Source organism: Solenopsis invicta, chromosome 7 (assembly GCF_016802725.1).
Source record: "Solenopsis invicta isolate M01_SB chromosome 7, UNIL_Sinv_3.0, whole genome shotgun sequence".
Taxonomy (NCBI): domain Eukaryota; kingdom Metazoa; phylum Arthropoda; class Insecta; order Hymenoptera; family Formicidae; genus Solenopsis; species Solenopsis invicta.
This window is the reverse complement of record NC_052670.1, coordinates 10,709,996-10,732,245: the sequence shown is the minus strand read 5'-3', so window position 1 is coordinate 10,732,245 and position 22,250 is coordinate 10,709,996. Positions and strand designations below refer to the sequence as shown.

General features: G+C 30.7%; 2 protein-coding genes, 1 long non-coding RNA gene and 1 other non-coding gene across 9 annotated transcripts in view; 3 read left to right on the top strand and 1 right to left on the bottom strand.

Annotated features, from left to right (window-relative positions):
• Nucleotides 1–16,504, bottom strand: part of LOC105199268 — a 32,192-nt gene extending 15,688 nt beyond the window's left edge. Inside the window, exons 1-6 of the transcript XR_005575289.1 lie at nt 16,268–16,504; nt 15,755–16,187; nt 15,386–15,662; nt 15,136–15,302; nt 14,647–15,044; nt 14,384–14,574 (exon numbers count right to left, since the gene is read on the bottom strand). This is a non-coding gene — a transcript (ABC transporter G family member 23). The remainder of the gene's footprint in view (nt 1–14,383; nt 14,575–14,646; nt 15,045–15,135; nt 15,303–15,385; nt 15,663–15,754; nt 16,188–16,267) is intronic.
• Nucleotides 956–12,639, top strand: LOC105207159. 3 transcript variants are annotated; one of them, XM_039452236.1, is made up of 9 exons: nt 956–1,032; nt 7,347–7,437; nt 7,563–7,786; nt 8,245–8,571; nt 9,741–9,797; nt 10,451–10,498; nt 11,101–11,239; nt 11,446–11,608; nt 11,797–12,639. In XM_039452236.1, exons 4-9 carry the CDS (start codon nt 8,567–8,569, stop codon nt 12,036–12,038), a joined length of 654 nt encoding a protein of 217 aa, XP_039308170.1. In that variant the 5' UTR covers nt 956–1,032; nt 7,347–7,437; nt 7,563–7,786; nt 8,245–8,566; the 3' UTR covers nt 12,039–12,639. The 3 variants fall into 3 exon arrangements, with proteins under 3 accessions (XP_039308170.1, XP_039308169.1, XP_039308171.1); XM_039452235.1 differs by lacking the exon at nt 956–1,032 and having other exon boundaries at nt 6,764–7,437; XM_039452237.1 differs by lacking the exons at nt 956–1,032; nt 7,347–7,437; nt 7,563–7,786 and having other exon boundaries at nt 8,161–8,571.
• Nucleotides 1,033–6,104, top strand: LOC113006034. Of its 4 annotated transcripts, XM_039452233.1 has the most exons (3): nt 1,033–1,159; nt 1,339–4,733; nt 5,337–6,101. In XM_039452233.1, the coding sequence occupies exon 2, from the start codon at nt 1,397–1,399 to the stop codon at nt 3,500–3,502; it is 2,106 nt and encodes a 701-aa protein (XP_039308167.1). In that variant the 5' UTR covers nt 1,033–1,159; nt 1,339–1,396; the 3' UTR covers nt 3,503–4,733; nt 5,337–6,101. The 4 variants fall into 4 exon arrangements, with proteins under 4 accessions (XP_039308167.1, XP_039308166.1, XP_039308165.1 ...); XM_039452232.1 differs by having other exon boundaries at nt 1,039–4,733; nt 5,351–6,101; XM_039452231.1 differs by having other exon boundaries at nt 1,039–4,733.
• A 1,631-nt stretch (nt 16,505–18,135) lies between the features above and the next one.
• LOC120358329 lies at nt 18,136–18,582 on the top strand. Its single transcript, XR_005575290.1, has 3 exons — nt 18,136–18,150; nt 18,251–18,419; nt 18,528–18,582. It is a non-coding gene; the product is annotated as an uncharacterized LOC120358329 (long non-coding RNA).
• The last annotated feature ends 3,668 nt before the right edge of the window (nt 18,583–22,250 follow it).

The following is a 22,250-nucleotide window of genomic DNA, read 5'->3' as shown; positions in this document are numbered from 1 at the left end:
TCAGGCAACTTAATGCTGAGCACAAATTTTTGATTAGTTGCTGTGTATTTGCTGAAAACGTAATGCGTAGTCATACGTATTCAACAACATGAGAGCAGATTTGAGACATTTTATGTCAGCAGATTCAGAGCAAACGGAGAGCAACTGTTGCTCATTCTGTTGCCAACAAAATGACTTCTATTTGTGGAAAACATTTTGCTTTATCAATCGTTTTCGACAACATAAGAGCAACATGATGATAATAAAAAAAAGATAATGATGCTGTGCTTTTGTCGTGTATTTGTTAAAAACATTAAATATATTAATTTATATTGTCTTGTAGCCAAATAATTATTTGGCTACAAGACAATATAATTAATCTATTTAATGTTTTTAACAAAATGTCGAAAATAATCCATTTGTGTGTGTTTGCGCGAGCGTGTGCAATGTTATAAATAAACAGGAGTAAATTAATTTTTTTTTATATATCTCGATAATTATAAACTATAATAATTTTTACATGTTTATGTAATTAAAATTAGTAACATTCTCAATTATTATCTATTATAACAGCACCAATGAGATATCAGTGGTATTCTCAATTATTTATATTTATAATACCATGCAGCGACGAGATATTTATTAAAAATCGTTGACCTATTATACGATTGGGGGGGGGGGTTCAGCAGATTCAACATGCGAGGTATTCTTCTAGATCATCCAATCAGATCTTTAAAGCTAAAAGAATATACTAATAACAGCGCTCATTAGGCCTGTTGCTGTCCTTTTTGAATTAATTTTTTTGTCGTCTCTCTCTTTCTTACGATCGAATATATATATTGATCTCATCTCGAGTGCAAAAATTTTTGGGGATTTCAAGCAACTCGAACAAACCTATTGACTGATATATGATTAACGCATGCGCATAGGAGACCGGTGAGCCAGAGCGTCTCTCGTCCTCCCCTGCTCTTCACACTGCAATGTGATACGCATTAGAAAATTTTGCCACGTATTGCTGTCTCTATATATTCATGTATTTTGTTGATATTAAAAGTGAGTTTTGAACATATATCTTACTTGAACAACATTTAACTTCAACTACACATACGTTCTTCCTATCAATACATACGGCCGTACAGATATTTAGATTTTTAAGTGATAATTTTCTGCAAAGTGAGAGGTTAGGTACAATTAGTATCATATATTTCATAATATTTCATCGAAGTTTTCTATTGCACACAGATACTATAACAATTAATGTTCTATTAATCGCAGATAATATTTATATATATGTATATATATTAATCAAACGTAAACTTTTTAAAATATAACAAAAAATATGAATTCATTTCAAAGTAGACGCCGTAAGCCTATTTTGCAATTAGAATCAAAGAGGCGAGCGAGGATTCTGTTACAAATGAGGCGATTTTATCAAACAAGATGTAACGATGAACAGCAGCGTAATTCCAGACAACAATTAATGTCGTTGGTAGACATAACAGACGGAAATAGTCTTGCTAGTAATAATGAAACTAATAATGAGACAATATCTTCTGTCGAGTTAAATATGAATGAAAACGTTTCTGATGACTTAACGCATGTCGAAAGTGAGCAAAATCTTGAAGTCAATGACGTACCAATCGTAGACAATAATTGTAGTAGTACAATCAGTAATAATGATGTATTTTTGTACACTGTAAATAGGGTATTTCAAAAATCTTTAGCGTCAGCGTTTATAAAATGTAATTTGACTCATTCACAAGGAAATATAATTTTAAATATATTACGATCACATAAATGTCATACGTTTCTACCAAAAGATACAAGATCATTACTTAACACGCCGCGTGACAAAACTGCAGTTCGTTCAATATATCCAGGACAATATCTTCATATTGGTTTCGAAACAAGCATTAATAACATTCTCAAGAAAACTTCACCGAATCAAATTCCTTCCGTTCTTGAAATAGACTGGAGTACCGATGGCGCAAAGGTAAACAAATGTGGGACAATGCAAATTTGGCCTATCCAAATTTCAATAAGTAATATAAGTTACAGCAAACCTGAAGTAGTAGGTATCTATATAGGGAAAAAAAAGCCAGGTGACATTAATTTATTTATGGATGAATTTGTAACTGATGTATTGCAAGTTCTTGAAAGAGGCAGTATAATATTTAATTATCAACAAATCCCCATTACACTAAGAGCATTCATCGCAGATGCTCCAGCTCGTTCTTGGTTATTGAATCATTATGGGCATACATTGAGTCATGCATGCGGAAAATGTAAAGTTGTCGGTGTACGATATGAACAACGAATGATCTTTTTAGGTACAAATCATCGTTTAAGAACAGATGAGGAGTATATTCGGATAACAGACCGCGATCATCATAAAGGGACAAGTCCTTTATCCCGATTACCTATGGAAATGGTGACACAAGTTCCCGTAGACTATATGCACTTAGTGTGTATAGGAGTTGTGAAAAAATTATTAACCGCGTGGATTACAGGAAAATATGGTAAAAAAGCAAAATTATCAGGTCGAAACATAGACGTAGTATCAAAACGGCTTGAACTTCTTTCCCATTATTGTCCACGGGACTTTGCCAGAAAACCCAGGTCATTGAGCGATTATTCAGATTATAAAGCCACAGAGGGACGACAATTCATTTTATATACTGGACCTGTAGTAATGCTTGGTATTATGGAAAAGCAAACGTATACTCATTTCTTATTTCTACATTCAGCAATTCGTATGCTTTGCAGTAACACATTTTCGAATATGTCTTTATTACAACGTGCAGAAGTAGCACTTAAAAAATTTATTGAAAAATGCCAATTTTTCTATAAACTTACTTTTATGTCTTATAATGTGCATGCTTTACTACACCTGGTGACAGATGTAAAACGCTTTGGTCCGTTAGACAGTTTTTCCGCTTTTAAATATGAAAATAATATGCAATTTTTTAGACGCTCGTATAGAAAACCCCATCAGGCTTTACAGCAATTTGCCCTCAGACAGGCAGAAATAAATAATCGTAAGAAAGAGCTTTGTTCCACGTCCACCAATGTAACAGTTACACAAGTGTTTGATAGGCATAGCGAAGGTCCTCTTCCATTAGAACTTTTACCTACACATTGTCGACAGTACACAAAAATACAAATCGAAAGTATGTTTTTTAATGTTACTTCACTTGGCGACAAATGTTGTATTTTAAAAGATTCTTTAGTATGTGTAATTGAAAACATACTAGAAATAAATGAAACATACCATTTTGTGATAAAGAAATTCGAAATTGTGGAAGATTTTTATGATGTTGGCATTTTATCATCATCATTAGATATTTACAAATGTTCTGCATTATCAAGCGATCTTTATGTGATATCTATTACTGAAGTGCAAGCAAAATGTTACATGATGTTATCTTGGAAAGTCATTGATGACGAAGGCTCTGATTCTAGCAGTGATTCCGAAACAGATAAGCCAGTTGATGGGGAATACATCGTATCAGTTCTTTTATAGAAACTATTATAATACATCTACAGTAACAAGAAAACACTAAAAGGGATAATCGGAAGTAAAAGAGCAAAAACATAAATACATGCACAACTTAATATTAAACAAAAGTAATGAATGAATGTTTCCTGAAAATAACTCTAATTGTACATAAAACTTGTATGTATCTTGTAACATTATTCGTAAAATTGTACTTGTTCCACTTTTGCATTTTTCCTTCTGCATTATATATTTTTTATTAGCACAAGAATTATATGACAAATTTAATATAATTAAAATTAAATAAGGGTAAGATACGTCTATGTATTGGTTAAATGTATGGCCTATTGCACATGAAATGTATAAACCAAAATATAAGACCACTGGACCAATGAGCATCTAGTATACATTAAGTCACTATATTTGATTTACACAAGATTCTAATGGGCTTATCCAGATAAACTTGCATAGCTACGTAACTATTATATATACATAAGGAAATTGATTGGATCTATTTCTTTATGCATTTGCCAATCTATTTCCTTTTATGCATATGGTTATGCAACTATGCAAGTTTGTGTGGATAGGCCCTTATTAGTATGTTTATGCTACACTATGTATTTTATGTGCAATAAAGCTATATCCACACAAACTTGCATAAGCCCATAAGCATATGCACAATCATAAGCATAATAAGGATCAATTCAGACGAAGTTTGCATAGCTGCATAACCATATGCATAAAGAAATGAACCAATCATATCTAATAAGAAAAGTGCTACACAAATGTATCTTTATATGTGTACGCATATGCAGTGTCGTAAAAAAACGTTCAATCGTCATTGTAGAATAAATATTATCAAATTGACATATATATATTCCGTGGATTTGTAATATTATATTGTGCAATCCGTGTTACTCGACATATCCTCTGAAAAATCTAAAAATTGAAATATGGAAGCTGAAGAATTATGTGCTTTGTCATGTTTGAGTTATATGTTATACAGACGTCGTCGATATCGTCTATTAAAAAAACATAAGAGAAGATGGTGGTGTCGTCCAATTAATACATTAAGATTTTATCAAGGAGATTTTGACCACCTCTTTCAAAAATTGAAACAAGATTCAGATATGTTTTTTAAATATACACGAATGAATGAAGATACTTTTAATTTATTATTAAGCAAGATTGTATCATATTTAAAAAAATCTAATTGGCGAGCCTTGTCTCCAGAGCAGCGTTTGATTATTACACTCAGGTAATTGTATAAATAAATTCAATTCTGAATCTTGTTATTGATATTCTATATATAATTACTAGATTTTTCACCCGCGCTTTGCGCGTGCTCAAAATCTATTCCCCTCTTCCTAAATCCTCCTCACTCATTAATTAGGAGCATCAATAGAACCCCATGAAACCTCCAATTTCCAACCCCATAGTAGCCGTCCCCATAAAATTCTTTTGGTACCAGTTTCATCAAAATCAACAAAAAATTAGAACAATTTTAGCACTGGTTTCAAGAAAATTGATCCATTAATAAAAAATTGAACTTATCTTCCAAAAATTAAAAAAATTTTGGCACTGGTTTCAAGAAAATTGGTCAATTAATATTTATTATTTCTCGAAATTTTAAGAATTTCCAAACCGGTTTCCAAAAAATCGGTTACGAAAAACTATACACATCATGGCACTCCCCGGAAAATTCTACCCCTATTTTATATACTTTTAGTAAAAATTTGGTCCACTAAAACGAATAAGTAGTTCGCGGTCAGATAGACAGACAGACAGACAGACAGAAGACGGTACTTATATAAATAGATAGATAGATAGATAATAAAAAAGTCCTTTTTCTTGAAAATAGGTTTCTTGCAACAGGTGACCAAATGACATCAATAGCATTAGCATATCGCATTGGATTATCAACTGCTCATTCCGTAGTTAAGGAAACATGCGAAATAATTTCAAACGTACTTAGTACTGAATATCTTAATCCACCAACATTGAATGAGTGGAAAAATATAAGCACGGGCTTTTGGCAACGGTGGAATTTTCCAAACACAATTGGTGCAATGGATGGAAAGCACATCCAGATACAAGCACCACCAAAATCTGGGAGCTTATATTTTAATTATAAGAAGACTTTTAGCTTAGTACTCATGGCTATATGTGATCGAATAAATATTGTATCCAGTACTATTTTTACTTTTTTATTTCTGTATCAAAAGTACAAAAATATACATATCTATGTGCTGAATTACATATATAATTAATGTAAAACAAGTGGCAACAATGCATATAAATTAATATCACTTTTACTTTGGTTTTGATTATAATGAAATGTAAAAATTTTAATACATTTGAACAAAATAATATTTGTTATCATAGAACACGTTAATACGTCTTAAAGTTATAAATAAAAGTTTATTTTCAAGCAAACAAAAATTTTATGCTTATTTTATTTGTAATAGAAAATAAAATTAAAAAGAAAATAAACTAAAAAAACTTCAAATAAACAAAACGTTTAACATAAGTCTTTTAGTGCACAGCAACTTATAAAGCATAAAAACAACAAATTAAATATTATCCGCAGACAAAATTATGTAGTAACTAAAAAAAAAAAAAAAAATTATCAGTCTTATATGCTTTTGTCCATGCAATGAAACTTAACATTTTGACTTAAAATGTTCACTTGCACTTAAAATATTCAATTGCTCTAAGATTGCTGTATATTTGTATGCAATTATGCAAACCCTACTGCAGTTGTACAACAAGAACCGTCTTGACATGAATCAATTTCTAGTTCTCTTCTTTTCTTTTCGCAAGAAAATTTTTCTCTAAGTCTTTGCCATCTATTTTGACAATCCGTAACTGTAATTAACAATAAAAAAGATATTAATAAAAGCAAAGTAAAAAAAGTAAAGAGAAAAATATGTAGTTGATGACTTATGAAATATAAAATTTATAATTTATAAAAATAATAAAAAATTACTTGGTAACTTTAAATATTCAGAAATTTCCATCCATGTACGTTCCTTCTTCTTTGCGTTTTTCAAATCTGTTGCACTTTTATCATAAAGAAAGGGAAAGTTTTTAACGAGATCTATTAGAACAACATCAGCATCTTCTTCACAATATTCGTATGTACAATCCTGCTCATTTATGTTTTCTTTGTCATTGGATAATTCACAATCCATCTTGAGAGTATTTTCAATAGATGAAATCACTACAAAATAAATATTTTTTATTTGATACGATCGTAATACGAAGATTTATCAAGCGCCGTCCTATAACATAACCTCACTTACATTAATATATCAACAATATGAAATTTTTCTGCATATGCACATGTTCTGCTTATGTGTTGTGCAGCAATTTTGTAGTCTTTATATTAAGCACGTGATTGGTTAACCTTATTATGCATATGCTTATGCGGCTAGGTGGTAAAAATTTTTCGACAATGTGCGTACGCTATGTTTACGTCCTATGCAGCAATATGGCGTTCTTTATATTAAACGCGTGATTGGTCCATTTTCTTATGCATATGCTTATGGGCTTATGCAAGTTTGTGTGGATATAGCTTAAGGGATATTATGAATTATGTTATATCACTCATCCTGTGTACGCAATTTTAAAAAACTTCTTTGAAATAACAAGATTCTGTCAGAAATAAATTTCATATCTCATAAATGCAGAGATAATCCATTCAAAAATCTGTAATATTTGTATGCAGCCAAATATTTGATAGTTGATGAGAGCAGTAGAAATTGCTATTCAAAAAGGTGATAAAAATATTACTACAGTGTTAAAATGTAATTTTGTGCGATTTAATCTCTATAAGTTTCATAATATTTTTATTTGTGTACATTTAAAGATAGATAAAAAATGAATAATCAACACATACGTCGGAAACAAGCATTTCTTAAGGCTAGAGTTGCTAATATAAAGAAATTTGGCTTAAATCGGTAAGTACTGCAGTCGATATTATGAACTATCTTTTATTAATATATTCTGAAAAATCATATAGATATTAAAAACAGAGTAATTAAAGAATTTATGATAATAGAACAATGAAAATATTGAATTTTAGAAACTCTCAACGTCCTACGAGGCATATAACAAAACCAAAAAGATATGCGTCTAGTCAGGATGAAGCACCACAGCCGTTAAAGAAGAAAAACTCAGAGACATTAATTAATCTTGACAAAGATATGGATGATATTCGCAACGCTTCTATTGCAATTATTCGAAGTTAGGAGATTGACCGCAGTTACACGCAACTGATGCCGGGATCTTCTGTTACGCGTGTTCCTGGTATGTCACTTAATATTGAACATGTAAGATACTCGTATAATATGTCTGCAATGATTTAACATAAAAATACCTCAATTTGATTAGTAAATCAAATGAAACAGAATCTTCTATACTTTATTTTTCATAAGTCTTGATCTTCCATACGAAAAGCCTCGTTAAAGAAATGTATTTTGTAAACTGATTAACTTGACTGAGGAATAATGTATTTAAAATTTGAAATACAATTAAAATCAAATTCGTGAAAATGGAATGTAATGTACGTGAAAGAAGGCTTAATGGAATATTAATACACTATAAAACTAATTTTAAAATTTTTATTTATTTCACAATTTAACTTGTGGAAGAAGAAGTATTTTTGAAGTGAAATATTTGCAGTCAACAAAAACGTCTCTGAAATAGTTTAATATTATAATTATAAAAATCTTTAGTAACTTGAGTACATTGCGTTCTTATTACAGAGCAACTCGAAAGCATCAGATCGTCCACTGTTACTGAGATGTTACAAGATGAAAATGTGCCTCCAAATAATTCTGGAACATTAAATCCACTATTGCATTTGCAAAGTCTACAACAAATGCCACAAACAAGCGAAAGCACTGAAGGATACTCTGAAGCTGTTATGGAAAATTATCGTTATAAACAACATCCTAGATTGAACGGATATAGCTTTCCTTCAAGAAATAATTATGAAGATATTAGAACAACACAACATGAGCATGCATCACAGCGTGAGCATGTAATACATTGCATGCAAAAGTATTGGGTAGTGTGAATGTTATAATGGGGTATGTGATAATTTTTCTATTTATTTATAAAAATGTCGAATTCTTTCTGAAATGTAAGACTACAGATTTAAAAACATTAACGCAGTTTAATAGTCTTATAGACTTTAGTTACTTTAGTACATTAGTTATGACTTTCACTCATTTTTTGACCAAATGAACTGAAATTAACTAATCTGGTAAACGAAATAAACATTTATAAATGTTATTGGTGTTTATAAAACAATTAGAGTGGGAGTAAAATAATATTGAAAGTTTCAATTGTTACATGTTTTAATGTAATAGTTATGTGCCGTTTATAGTTTTTCTGTGTTGTTTGTGCGTAACATTACATAACTTAAAATTGAAGTGACAAATATCATAGTGAGTAAATTCATTCTAGAAGTTACAAAATACTTCAGTTTTAATGTTTCTTCTTTATATTAACCTAAAAACATATATCTATCTCTACCCAATAAACGAAAATGTATTAAAATGGATTCAAATTTTTAAAAGTATGCATTCATATTGAAATAAATCCATTTCAATGCCCAAATGCCTTTGTATATGTTTATATGTAAATAATATTTCACACGTGCACACGGAAAAAACTTTTGTAATTCAATTGGATTGAAAAACTACATTTCCTATTTAGAATTTTAAATTGAGGTTTATTCACGATCCACTTTTTAAAATTGAATTTATTTCCGGATTAAAAATCGTAAAAATATGCTTTGTTCAGTTCCTGTAAATAGATGCAAAAGTATTGGGCATTGAAGTGGATTCATTTCAATGTTTACGAGTATAATACGTACTTCTAAAAATTTGAATCTATTTTAATCTATTTTCGTTTAATGGTAAGATGACGATTAGGAGTCGTAATGGTAGCTATCTTTAAATTAATTATAATAGTTGACTATTTGACAACTTTTATTTTTGTGTTAGGTGGGAAATTAATTCAAGTTATATGATTGATATCTGGGTTATTTAGAGTAATGATGACAGTTTTATAATTGTAGTACATCACTGAAGAATTTGACATGTACCATAGCCAAAAAACCACAAATTTAGTAATTCTATAAATTACATAAATATTGCATATTTTATACATACATACAATGAATGTGTAGATATTATTGAATACATAGTAGACTATTTTTAAGAAATAAAAATAAATGTGTTATACGTTTTAGGGAATTGAATAACATGAGGAAGCAGCTAGAAAATATACCGACTAAAGAAGATTTCGAGTTAGTTTTCCACTTATATACATTAATGATAATATTAAGATATATATATATATATATATATATATATATATATATATATATATATATGTATATGAATAATGAACATCTCTTATATGCGGTCAAAATTAATATTTTTTGTATTCTTTGTAGAACTATAGGAAATTTGAATGTTTGATTAGTTTACTTTTCTAATACAATTGTTTAACTGGTCCCACTGGTTGTTTAAAATATCACACATCAGGGAAAAATGCATGGTTACGAGTTTATAGGAGGTGGAAAATGTACACTATAATTAAAGTTTATGAAAGTTCATATTTATTAATTTTTGTTTCACCAGTTGATGCTAAGACGTAATTGATTTCGTAAACGTACTTTTATACCTTATTATATTCCAAGAGATAGTAATTATCCATATATAAATTTAATACAAAAAAATACACATCTAAATCATACACTGAGTAATTGAAGCTAAACGAACAGGACAAGCAGTAGTAACATTTTTAAAAATACAGTTCACCAAATAAAAAGTTTAGCTTCAACATCAGTTGCTCTGTATATGGTCTGACTATAAGGCTCTTCTACTCCGCATGTATGGAATACAAATATATACATGGTATTAATTTTTGTATTCTAATTTTTTTCCATTTTTTTAGAAAACTCCAAGATGCAATAGCCAGCCTGCCAACGAAGCAAGATTTTATGTAAGTTTTTCGGTCATGTATAAAATATAATACCTATATATGTTTTTATTTGTATCGCTACGTATATTTTTGTTTGCAATAAATGTGAATTCGTGTTTACTTATGGATAAAATTAGTTATATTTATCCGCTTTGTAAGAAAGATTAAGTTTTGACACTTATCGAAAAAAAGTGTTGTAATCTTTTCGGCGCTGACCGTACAATGGAGAACACTACATAGTCGTACTGTTAATAATATATACATCCGAAAAGTTGTAATGTAATCTATTTTGTTTACGGTATTCCAAATGTCCTCTTCAGCGCTATTGTTCTAAACTTGTCAATTAAACAACATTTTGAAATGTAGCATCGTTGTACAATAATGACTAAAAAATCAAACTAGGAATCCTTCATAGATCAAGAAATTTTATTTCAATCATATGTAGAAATAGTCTTTTTCTTTTCATTTGTTGAAAATTTTCATTAGTGCATTAGTGATCGAATATACATTTTTTACATATTAATGTTATATAATCACTGCAAATGACTGAAAAAAATGTTAATCGTTTAATTTTTTAAGATGAGAATATTACTATAATACTATGCTATTTTACTCTGTTTCAGATCTCTGAACCAAAAATTGGACAGAATACTAAAAAGACAAAACAATAAAATGCCAATAAAACCGGATTGCATTCCTTTAAATTCCGTTGAAGAAGTACAAAACTTCAACAATATTGACGAAGAACGGTACGATGAAGTAGTAAGTCTTACAGCATATGTTATAATTATAATAATCACGTAATGGTATGAACATAAAAAAATCTTTACAGATATCCTACAAAATTCAGTTTCCCAGAACACAGAATTCCATTTTGTTTCATTTAAAATTTTTTATCTTTGTTGGCATTGTATAGAATTAAGTACATTATCATATTTACATTATCTTAGAGAATGTACATGTTTTAGGTAACATATCTCAAATTCTTGGGAGGACAAACCTTAGAGGAAAGCGTTAAATTTTGCATGAAGCAAATAATAATGGACGAAGCTTTGAGCAAATATTCTTTATGGGGCGAAAAGGACCGGAATCTCGAGCTTTACAATACGCAGTTATTATATGCAGTATACGGTAATATATTATTATTTATATTATTAATGACAATAAAAGAATAAAAATTTGAATACAAATATTGTATCAACAATACTTATCATAATATTAAATTTATATTCTCAATTATTTTCAATTCATATGTTTATAATTACTGGAATATGTCCCTATTCAACGTTTTTATGTTATTGTTCTGTTCATAAATTTAGAAGCAGTAGCCACCAGCCCATATTTTATGGTACCTAATCAGCAGCAATTTTATGATGCTATAAAAGAAGCAATAAGATTCGCGAAACAACGAATAAGAAATGCAATTCGCAGAAAACCAGGCGAAAAAGGTCGCCGAACAAGGCGGCGCGAAGAAGCGGATGCCATATTTGGCATAAACAGACGAGAGGAAGAAGAAATAGAAGATAGAGAGGAGAGAGAAGGAGGAGGAGAATCATCTTAGATAACCCAGCGCTGCCATTCAGTCATTGAAGTCACTTTGTTTTTTTTTTTTTTTTTTTTTTTTTTCACTAAAATAGCACTATTGTCCAAAAAGGACTATTATCACTTTTTATCCTTGTTTTATTCAGATAATAATGTTTATTTTTTATTATATTTTTATTAGATAGTAATGTTCATTTTTTTATTATTATATTTTTTATCGGTCGTGTAGTAAATAATGCCTCGCGTTTTTAAAATATTATATGTATTATTTTAAATTGCAACAATTTATTTATTCCTTATTCCTTATCCCGATTAATTTCATTTAAAAGGTACAAATTATTAAAATTATATCAGTAATACAGGTTAATATTTGCTGATCAATATATATATATAGATAAAAACAAAACAAAATTAGGAAATATAGCAAATATGTATATTATAGGTAGAAACCGAAGTAGTATCAATAATAAGCAAATATGAAGTTTATTAACTTGTATTACTGAAATAATTCAGTATTAATTCGAAATTAATTCTTCTTTCTGATGACAATTCAGCAGAAAGAAGAATTAACTTACTTATTTTTTATATATTTGAAATAAATAAAAGTACAAAACATATATTTAACCATTTTCGACATGTTGAATTTTTGCTGAAATTTATGACTCAGCACATGTTGTTGGCAACTTGCTCATGTTGCTCTTTATGTATAACGATAAACCGTTGACAGCAAACACGCAGCATATTGGCAGCAAAACGTGCTGAATTCGTATGATGTCAAATCAAAGGCAAATGAGGCACACACCTTGTTCTAAATTTGCTGAAAACTAATGCCCTTTGTTTTCGGCAACATTACAGCAACAACACAGACAGGTGGCTATCAGGGATATTATTTGTAACAAAACATTGCGCCAATTTTTTCTTAAATATTTCTCTATTATTATAATGATCATGTACATCCAAATTATTATCATAGTTACCACAATTTTGATCTATCGATGTATCTTTTTCATTATTTTCGTCTATCGAAATATCCTTTGTCACTATTTTCATCTATTAAAATATTTTCAAATAATATGTCATTATTAAAAGAATTATTTATTAGTTCATCAGATCTTGGTTATAAGAGTTTTCATTAACTGCAGAAGTTTTCTCACTTGATATATTATTAATCTCTATTCTAGAAATTATTCTTTGTTTTTGTCTTGTAGATAATTTTTGATAAGGTTTTCGACCGTAACAACAACCCAATTGTATTTTACACTTCAATGTATCCATACTTACGATACCTACAAAGTCTAGCTACGTTTTGTTAATACAAAATTTCAAATGGGAAAAGTCATCCAATCAACAATTAATGTTAAAACTGAAAAAAAAAGTTGGCGTAAAGTGCTGAGAGAAGTCGGACATCAAAATACATCGAACGCACACCTTTCTGAAATAATGGTTAGGTTTGTTCTTTTGTGAACTTCTTGCTCCGTGCATCTTCCCTTTTTTTCTTTACTTGTTGGATTAAAAGAGAGGAAAGCTAAATGGTGCAAGAAGCTCAGCTGAAAAGAACAGACCTAATGCTTTTTCGCAGGAATAAAATACCAATTCGACGTGATATTAGAGTCCTTTTGCGACGAAAGCAGGAATTGCCAAATTTAAGGCAATCAATAATGAATAAAACAATTTAGTAATTCGAATCTTTATAACAATTATTAGTTTCTAACCGCTTAAATTTAGCGAGGATTTATTATATATATATATATATATATATATATATATATATATATATATATATATATATAGTAATAATATCTTTTAATATAGTGACATGTTTTATTTGAAAATATACTAACAGATTAAAATAGTGATAAGGATACATCAATATAAATCAAAAGAGTTATAAATATGATAATAATTCATCGAATGTACATTGATCATTATGAGAGAGAAATATTTAAGAAAAAATTGGCGCTATGTTTTGCTAATAATAACTAATAATAATTCTCTTAAACAGAATGATGAAATACTTAAAGTTTGAACAACACATGAATGTTTATCAAATGTACCAAAGTTGCAAAACTTTTATTCACACACCTCGTATTCCTGTTGATATAATGACTTTAGAACTAGGACAATATATTCATTTTAATATCAAAAAAGTTATTTTAAACATTATTTCTCACGTACCACTTATTAAAATTCCGAATGAGGAAATTCGCTGCAGATATCTGCAATTTTATTCGTCAAAATGTAATAACCTTGTTCACTTTCACAAGTGAACAAATTTACTAGATTCAAATAAAATCACAGATACTTTAATTTAGTAAATTCACTATTGTAAGAGATAATAGAATAATATTTACTTTAAATACATACACATTTACTGACTGGATTGCCCTTCATATGACTCATCAGGACCTTTTCAGTAACCATTTCACAACTTGTTTCTAGAGCACCATAATAATTTAAAGTCTCAAAAATGTGGACGTTGAGTTCCTTAGCTTTGTTACTTTCAAATGAGTATCTCATTGAAATCAATGCATCTGCTAATCCTTGTACAATAATACCTAGTTTAAAAAATGAATTTTTAAGACAGCAATATACATATATAATACGTTAATTATGTATAAATAGCTTACCGATAGACCTGTGTGTATCACATAACAATTTCACCTCTGGCAGAAAATAAAAATTAATACCAATCATTTTATCCCAATTGTAGGTGACAATTTTCGCTACTTTGTTAAGTTTATAAAAATTGAAAGTTCTTTATGAGAACTTTAGAAAGTAGAATTCATAAACATGTTGACAGCGATTGAAGCCATATGTTACACATGACAACTTCATTGGAAGTACTTCAGTAGAGAAACTGTTGTATTCAATTGTACCCAGATTCTGACGATTTAATTTGCGATTACAATGATCTTTAAAAACTGCATATATGGTACTCCTGTTTCAAATTGTATTTGAATGATGAGAAACCTCATCAACTCCCTGGCTTTAACTTGTCTTCGAGAACCTATCCTTTTTTTCATATCTAAATATGACAAAGAAATATATTTTTTTCGTAAATTATATTACCTCCAGTAGTGCAATTTTCAATAATATTCAAAATACATATCAATTACCTGGTACACAAAGCTTCAAATTCATCACCCCAAGTTTCAATTAATACAGGGCACTCATGCGGACACATTAGGTTAGATACATCATCACAAACGCGTTTCATGATGAAAACTTCATTGAAATGTGGAGTCCACAACCTATAACACATGTTCTCAAAACTACTCCTCACCTACAAAATAATTGTTTTAAATATATATTTCTATGTATTGAACAATTGTGCAAAAGAAATAACAATAAAAGATAATAACTAACACTTCTTTTGAGATCCAAGAATTCAAAGATATCAGCATAAATATACAGTAATCGGTCCTTCATTTTTACCCTTTTTGAAGACAGTCTCAATGGCTGTATTATATGCTTTTAACATAGGTACCAATCCATCCGACACACTCTCTGTGCCTCTTATAGGCATATCTTTGCCCAAATTCAATGCACGAAACCTACTTCGCCATTATGATGATAAAGAATAGCGAATCATTCCTATGTATTCAATATTGCATCAATGCTATCACCAAACAATAAAAATAAGCTGTAAAAAAACATTATTTATTGAGTAACACGTTATAACTTATTAACACTTAATATAATAAATTTGCTTGTTAGCAATAAAGATAAAATCACCTAGCTATTTGTTGTGTAACGGCATATGCAGTACTTATTGTCTGTATAGCATGTACGAAATACTGCATCGACATAAAATTATATGTTTCAATAATCTTAATCTTCGCTGTGAATATCTACAGCAACTCGCATTAACATGTGCTCTCTCAACAATTCTTCCATTCACTTTTAACAAGTGATCACTCTTTCCATCATTTTAAAGATTACCATAACTATAATTAAAATCTCTATCATATATTATTGCAGAATTCAACTTATCTGCATTACTTTGCATAATTTGATAATATTTCTTATTGATTGGCAGAGGCGTTTGTTTATGATCGAGCTTTTTGCTATCTTTTGCAGACCTTGGCCCGCAGTTGTTCCACTTTTTACAGATTTGACTTTGGCCCGGCTGTTCCACCTTTTGCAGATCTTGGCCCGGTTGTTCCACCTTTTGGTAAGTATCAAGTTAATTTAAATGATAAGTAAACCCTTGCGATCCGCGGACAGTTAAATTTACTTGATACTTACCAAAAGGTGGAACAACCAGGCCCTTTGCCTAGAGCGGTTGCACACACTACACACACAACCTCACCAACGGCCACCATGCACTTAACCTCTGACCTTACCGTTCACCGCTCGTCAAAACGCGAGCTGTCGACTGTCGCGCGCGCGCGATCTCAATCGCAGCCAATCGGCATCGCGGAAAGCGGTCAACAATTTTGACAATTATTATATATGTTCTGTGTGCTTTTAATACACCGCGTGATAATAATGCGACCAAAAAAGCACTTCACGGATTTTAACGATTTTTTATTTAGAAGAGAAGATACAAAGAAAAAAATTTAGTATCAAATCAATAACCGATTGTTTATATTATAATTGCTATTTCTCTAAAAGTAATGAAAAACAGCAAAATGATGGCATAATACCAAAATTTTATGTATTCAAAAATATGTATTCAAAAATATTTAGATACCTATAGTTATAATTGAATTGTAATATGCAATATTTTATTTCAACAAAATGTTGTGTACTTTGACTGATAATATGCATATTTAATGCAGCATAAAAATGCAACTATCTCATATATACATTACAACTATATAATGCTAAATTAACATACATCGAATAGATTGCTCAATTATTGTTCTCACAAATAATACAAATAAAACATAATTTTTTACTGGAAATATTTCATATATAATTGCAGTTATGCGTTTGTAGTAAAATAGCAACATATTGCTATATTGTGAAACATATAAATTATATAACAGCAATATGACAGCATAATCGCAACATTTAATTGCTTGTAATTTTTTGCTGTCATAATGACATCATAAAAGATACATGAAATGTTTGCATTCTTATGTCCAGCACGCTTGTCTATCTGTTCGTCGCGTAGTTCCGCGTTTATCGATCAAGTGCAGAGTAAATAGTGTAAAGGTGGTAAAATATGAAACAACTTCCTGAAGGCTGCCAACTGTGAAAAAATGAAATATTTAATGTCGGAAAGTTGCTGAACCTAGATGGTCGCATCTTTGTCACACGTACGAGTGCGTGCATTGCGTCTTTTTCTGTCATACCAGCGCCGCCAGCGTCATTGCTCCAATTTCAGTGTCTTTGCTTCATAGCGTCCATAGTAACAACATGTGCTTTGAGGTTATTTTTTAAACTTTATTGTAAAATAAAGTGAAAATGGTACGTTGTGTAGTGAAATCGTGTAAAAATTGCAACGAAACGTACTTGCCGGCGCAAGTAAGCTTTTTCCGATTTCCGGAAAATGCAGTAATGCGTGAAGGCTGAATTCAGAGAATCGGAGAGAGTTTTATGCCGAAAAATATTAAGAATGGTAAGTCTTATTAAATATTATTAGCCAATTTTTTGTAATGACATTATTTCCATTGCAATTTGTATTACACATACAGGCACACACACAACATTCCAATACTGTTCCAAAAGAAAATATTGTAAATATTCGTATCTTAATAGAGCAACCTAACCTAACACCAATTACTTAATATATATACTAACAACTTTCTATTTAATTGTCTTAACTTTTGCAATAAATTTAAAGAATAGTATATTAAACTGATACAATATGTTTCAAGATAATTAAATGTACGTATCATGTATACATTTATACGTATTGTCGAAATTAAAATAATTTAATAGGAAGTTACATAGCACACATCAAGTGCTTGATGTAAACTAAGACAATTGTTAACTTATTAATTGTTAGTTAACTTAACTATTATTCTGTCATTTGAATTTTCAGCAAATATATGCTTAGCACACTTCACAGAAGATTTGTTTGTGAGAAGTAAAAAGATTCGACCTCCTATGGACATTCGAAGACAGTCGCTTTTGCCGAGTGCAGTTCCAACATTATTGTTACCAAAAACGGAAAATAGGTAAAAATGAATAAATAATAATTGATGTATTAATTACTGAAAAATACATTCCTTTTTTTGCATAACATTATCAAAGTAACATTTATATTTTCTATTTTAGTAACAATGAAAGTAATATGGACTTCAAAGTCATAGCCGAAGATTTTCCGCTTCCCGTCATCCACGAAAATGTATATGTAGTCTTCCGAGTTACTCGTCAGCTCTGATGATCCATCGAATATACAGGAATGTATGATAGATGCAGAATCATCGAAGGGTCGATTTAGAAGGTAAGAACAACATTGAACGATTACTGATGATAGTAATTTGCTATCTTAATTTGCCACAAAATTCTTGGTATATACAATAAACAATGATGTTTTGTTTTATTATTACAGTAATCGAAGGCTGGAGGAAACATATGCAATGTGTTGAACGCCACCAAAAACAAGAAAAAAATGAAAAAAATCAAATAGAATTTTTAGCTCTTAGTTTTTTAACTTTGAAATGTATAAAATAATAAATAATTATGTGTATCTAAAAACTGTATAATATAAGAATTGTGTATAATAAATTATTATATTTATCATGAAACTTGCATAAAAAATAATGACTTATTTCTTCACATTTTGTCGGTAGAGATTGTCTTAGTCAGTTCATTCAAAAACACCAACACGTGGCTCAAGCATAAAATCAATGAATATTATTTAATTCAATTTAACTATCTTAACTATTTTTTTCTTTTCATTTTTAATGAAAAAATATCTTCAAATTTCAATAATTTTTTATTTACAAAAAATTAATATTCTGTAATGATTTGTGGACTTAATAATTCTATTTATTTCTTGTTTTGGAAAAAATTCTTGTATATCAATAGTTGTTTTTTAAATTTTTAAGAACTTTATTTTTTATTATTAAAATTACCGTAAAATTTATTACGATATTTATATTTGTAGTGTTATTTCAAATATTATTTTATTATTCAATACTATTAATCTTTATATTTTACACAAACTGTTTAATTTTTATTAATTTTTTACAATGAGCGCAATTAGTCTTTTGTGTCGTGTTGTATTTAATAACATTTATTTACAGCGGTAACTATCTGCAAGAAAAGAGATAGAGTGAAAATAGAAAACGTCCGACAGTTATATCAGGTGTACAGACTTTAGAAGTTGGATACGAGAGGAGGGGATGCTGTTGATGAATTTAGAGGACCCCAGGAGCATGGATTTGGTTTTGCGAGCGTTAAGGATGAGAAAGTTGTTCTGGGCCCAGGACTCGATTGCGGCAATGTCCGCTCTGACCTTAGCGAGAGCGGCGTCAATTTCAGCAGGTGGAAAGTGAATGTAAATTTGAAGGTCGTCCGCGTACAGGATGTGGTTGCAATGTTTTAGGACGGATCTGAGATCGTTAATGAAGAGTGAAAAGAGCAGGGGGCCGAGAACCGAGCCTTGGGGGACCCCGGCGAGAACAGGCATCCAAGACGAGAAGGAGCCGTCTGGGCCACGCACGCGCTGGTGACGCCCCGTAAGGTAGGACCGCACCCATTGGCAGGCGGAGGGAGACAGGCGGAAGGAGCACAGCTTACGAAGAAGGAGCTCGTGAGAGACCGTATCGAAGGCCTTTGTAAAGTCGAACAGGACGAGCAAAGTGACCATCCTTTGACAGAGAGAGAGAGAGAGAGAGAGAAAAGAGAGAGAGAAAGAAAGTTTAAATAGAAATTTGCTGTCCATGTACTTTTGTCAGTCATTTGAGCACAGGAGGTGCCCCACGGAAACACCCGCGTGTAACAGTGAGTCGCGCCGCCCCTGTCTACCACTTGTACCTGACCCGTCATACGCTAACTAATTCTTATTGTAACTTGAAAACTAAGCTCCGGACACATTTTTGCAAAAGGAAAAATCGTCTCAGAATTCGATTACGAATATGCCAGCTTCGGGACCAATAGGTTATTTTGAATCACCCTGTATATATTTGATTTACAGAATCATATCTGTTTACATGATTCTGTGAATCAAATACATGTATACATTAAAATTCGATTTAATTATAATTTATGAAATCCTGTAATTTCGGATTAAAATGAATTTAACAAGTGAGTGCTGGCACCTCCGCTAGGCGGCTACGCCGCGAGAGATCTTCTCGTGAGTCGAATGCGGCCACGGGCGTTATATCTAGGCGCCACCGCGGCCGACTCTCCAGCTCATAACTTCAGTAAGACTTTTAGGAGCTGTTTGTTGTAATATCGAGACGAATACTCGCTCTCAGTCTTTTCAAATGTGACGTGTGTGTGGAACGCTGTTCCACATAAATTTTTATAATTTTTACATGTAAATAACAATTCGTATTGTTATTTAATCTTGTACAAAAATTAAATATTTAATTCAAATTTAATCTTTTTTTTAGTCTTTTTTAACGAAAAGGATACAAGAAATATTTTTTTGTAAATTAAACATTTATAACGTTTTATATTAATGTATTCTGGTTTAATAAATCTATCTGGGTTCCGATTTTATAATATTTTCAATCTGTCTTTACACCATATTTTCGGTGCAGAAATCTCGATTGATTCGGATTACTTTTTTTTTTAATCGGTTTTAATCGCACATTTTCGGCAGGGTTAATACTACTTTTACTAATAAATATCATTTTTTACTAAATAAAGTCCTAATCGCGCAATATAAAATAATGTCCAAACAACGTCCATAAAAGTCCTTTTTATGTCCTGCTGAGACGTCCTAATGACGTCCATTTGACGTCAGAAGGCGGTACATTGTACGTCCGAAGGACGTTTCCTAGACGTCTACAAGACACAATTGGTATGTCATCTGGACGTCAAGACCGCGACGTCCATTGGACGTTTAAAGGACGTCCTTGTGTTGCGTGGGTTGTGTTCAATCGTTTTCGTTAGATTCCAATATATGCCTATCATTTTTAGTACGGAAAATATATAATGATGGTTGATTTACAACAGACAACAGTAGTTCTCTTTAGCAACGCCAAATAACTAAATGCCGCTTTTGCGGCAAATTTACCGACTAATGTTTTCATAAAAATTTATTTATTAGTACTATCTTATTGTCAGACATTAAACGTTATTTGAAAAAAAAACCCAATAATTCGAATATAAGAACAAAGAACACGCAAACGTCTCTTAAGAGTTTGTAGAATAAGCCTGCAACGCAATACACGTATAGTACGCACGATATAATTATTGGTATATTAAGACTCACAATGTTCTGGAGAGTGGCGTTGTTGGATTGTTTCCTGGACAAATAGTATTACGTCCTTCTGCTAGGTCAGTTCGCACGGTAGTGAAGCGTTAATTTTTACCTCTCTGTGTTGAAGCCTTTCTCTCGTCAATTTTTCGTCAATCTCGGAGAGGGGAAGAGGTAGAGGTCGGAATGCAGACCAAAATCGTCGCAGCACTCCACCGTATTAATATACTATCGACGAAACATTTTAGTCTCACTTGATTTTTAGCAGTCATAATAATTATAAATTTAAATTGTGCATAGCTGGTTTGTCGTTGTGGCCGTGTATGGCAAGCCGTTTTATATATATTTTTTAATAGCATAAAAATGCTTTACTTTCTAACATAAAGAAATATTCTCGAACATAAATGCTTTAAAAAATAATTGTCTCAAAAGAATTATGAACTTGAATAAATAATTAAAATTATGTCCGCGTATAATAGCAATTAAATTATGGACGCGGCATAATAAAAATACGGAATTATTTTTATGTAGATACATAATTTTAATTTGACAAATTAAAATTATATCGCGACATAATAATAATTCGACGAATTAAACTTATGTTGAGACAATAGGAATTCAGAATTATTATTATGTTGCGGTATAATAAAATTCCATGAATTAAAGTTATATAAAGGCATAATAATAAAATTATGTCGCGATGTAATAATAATTCCGTGAAATTATAAGTCCACATGAAAATAATTCCGTACTTTTATTGTCGCATCCATAATTTTAATTCGTGGAGGCATGCCCTATGAATATAATATTTCACTTACTATTCTAACTTGCTTCATTTATTTCCGTCATTTGATTGATCTAGGATCCGAGCTCTCACGCACCGTTGCCTATAAATGCGAA

Bases quoted from the DNA above. Each gene is read 5' to 3' on its own strand.
- LOC113006034 (XM_039452232.1), top strand. From the start codon at position 1,319: ATGAATTCATTTCAAAGTAGACGCCGTAAGCCTATTTTGCAATTAGAA.
- LOC105207159 (XM_039452236.1), top strand. The intron at 9,798-10,450 runs GTTAGTTTTCCA...CCATTTTTTTAG, and splicing joins CCGACTAAAGAAGATTTCGA to AAAACTCCAAGATGCAATAG. The intron at 10,499-11,100 runs GTAAGTTTTTCG...ACTCTGTTTCAG, and splicing joins CCAACGAAGCAAGATTTTAT to ATCTCTGAACCAAAAATTGG.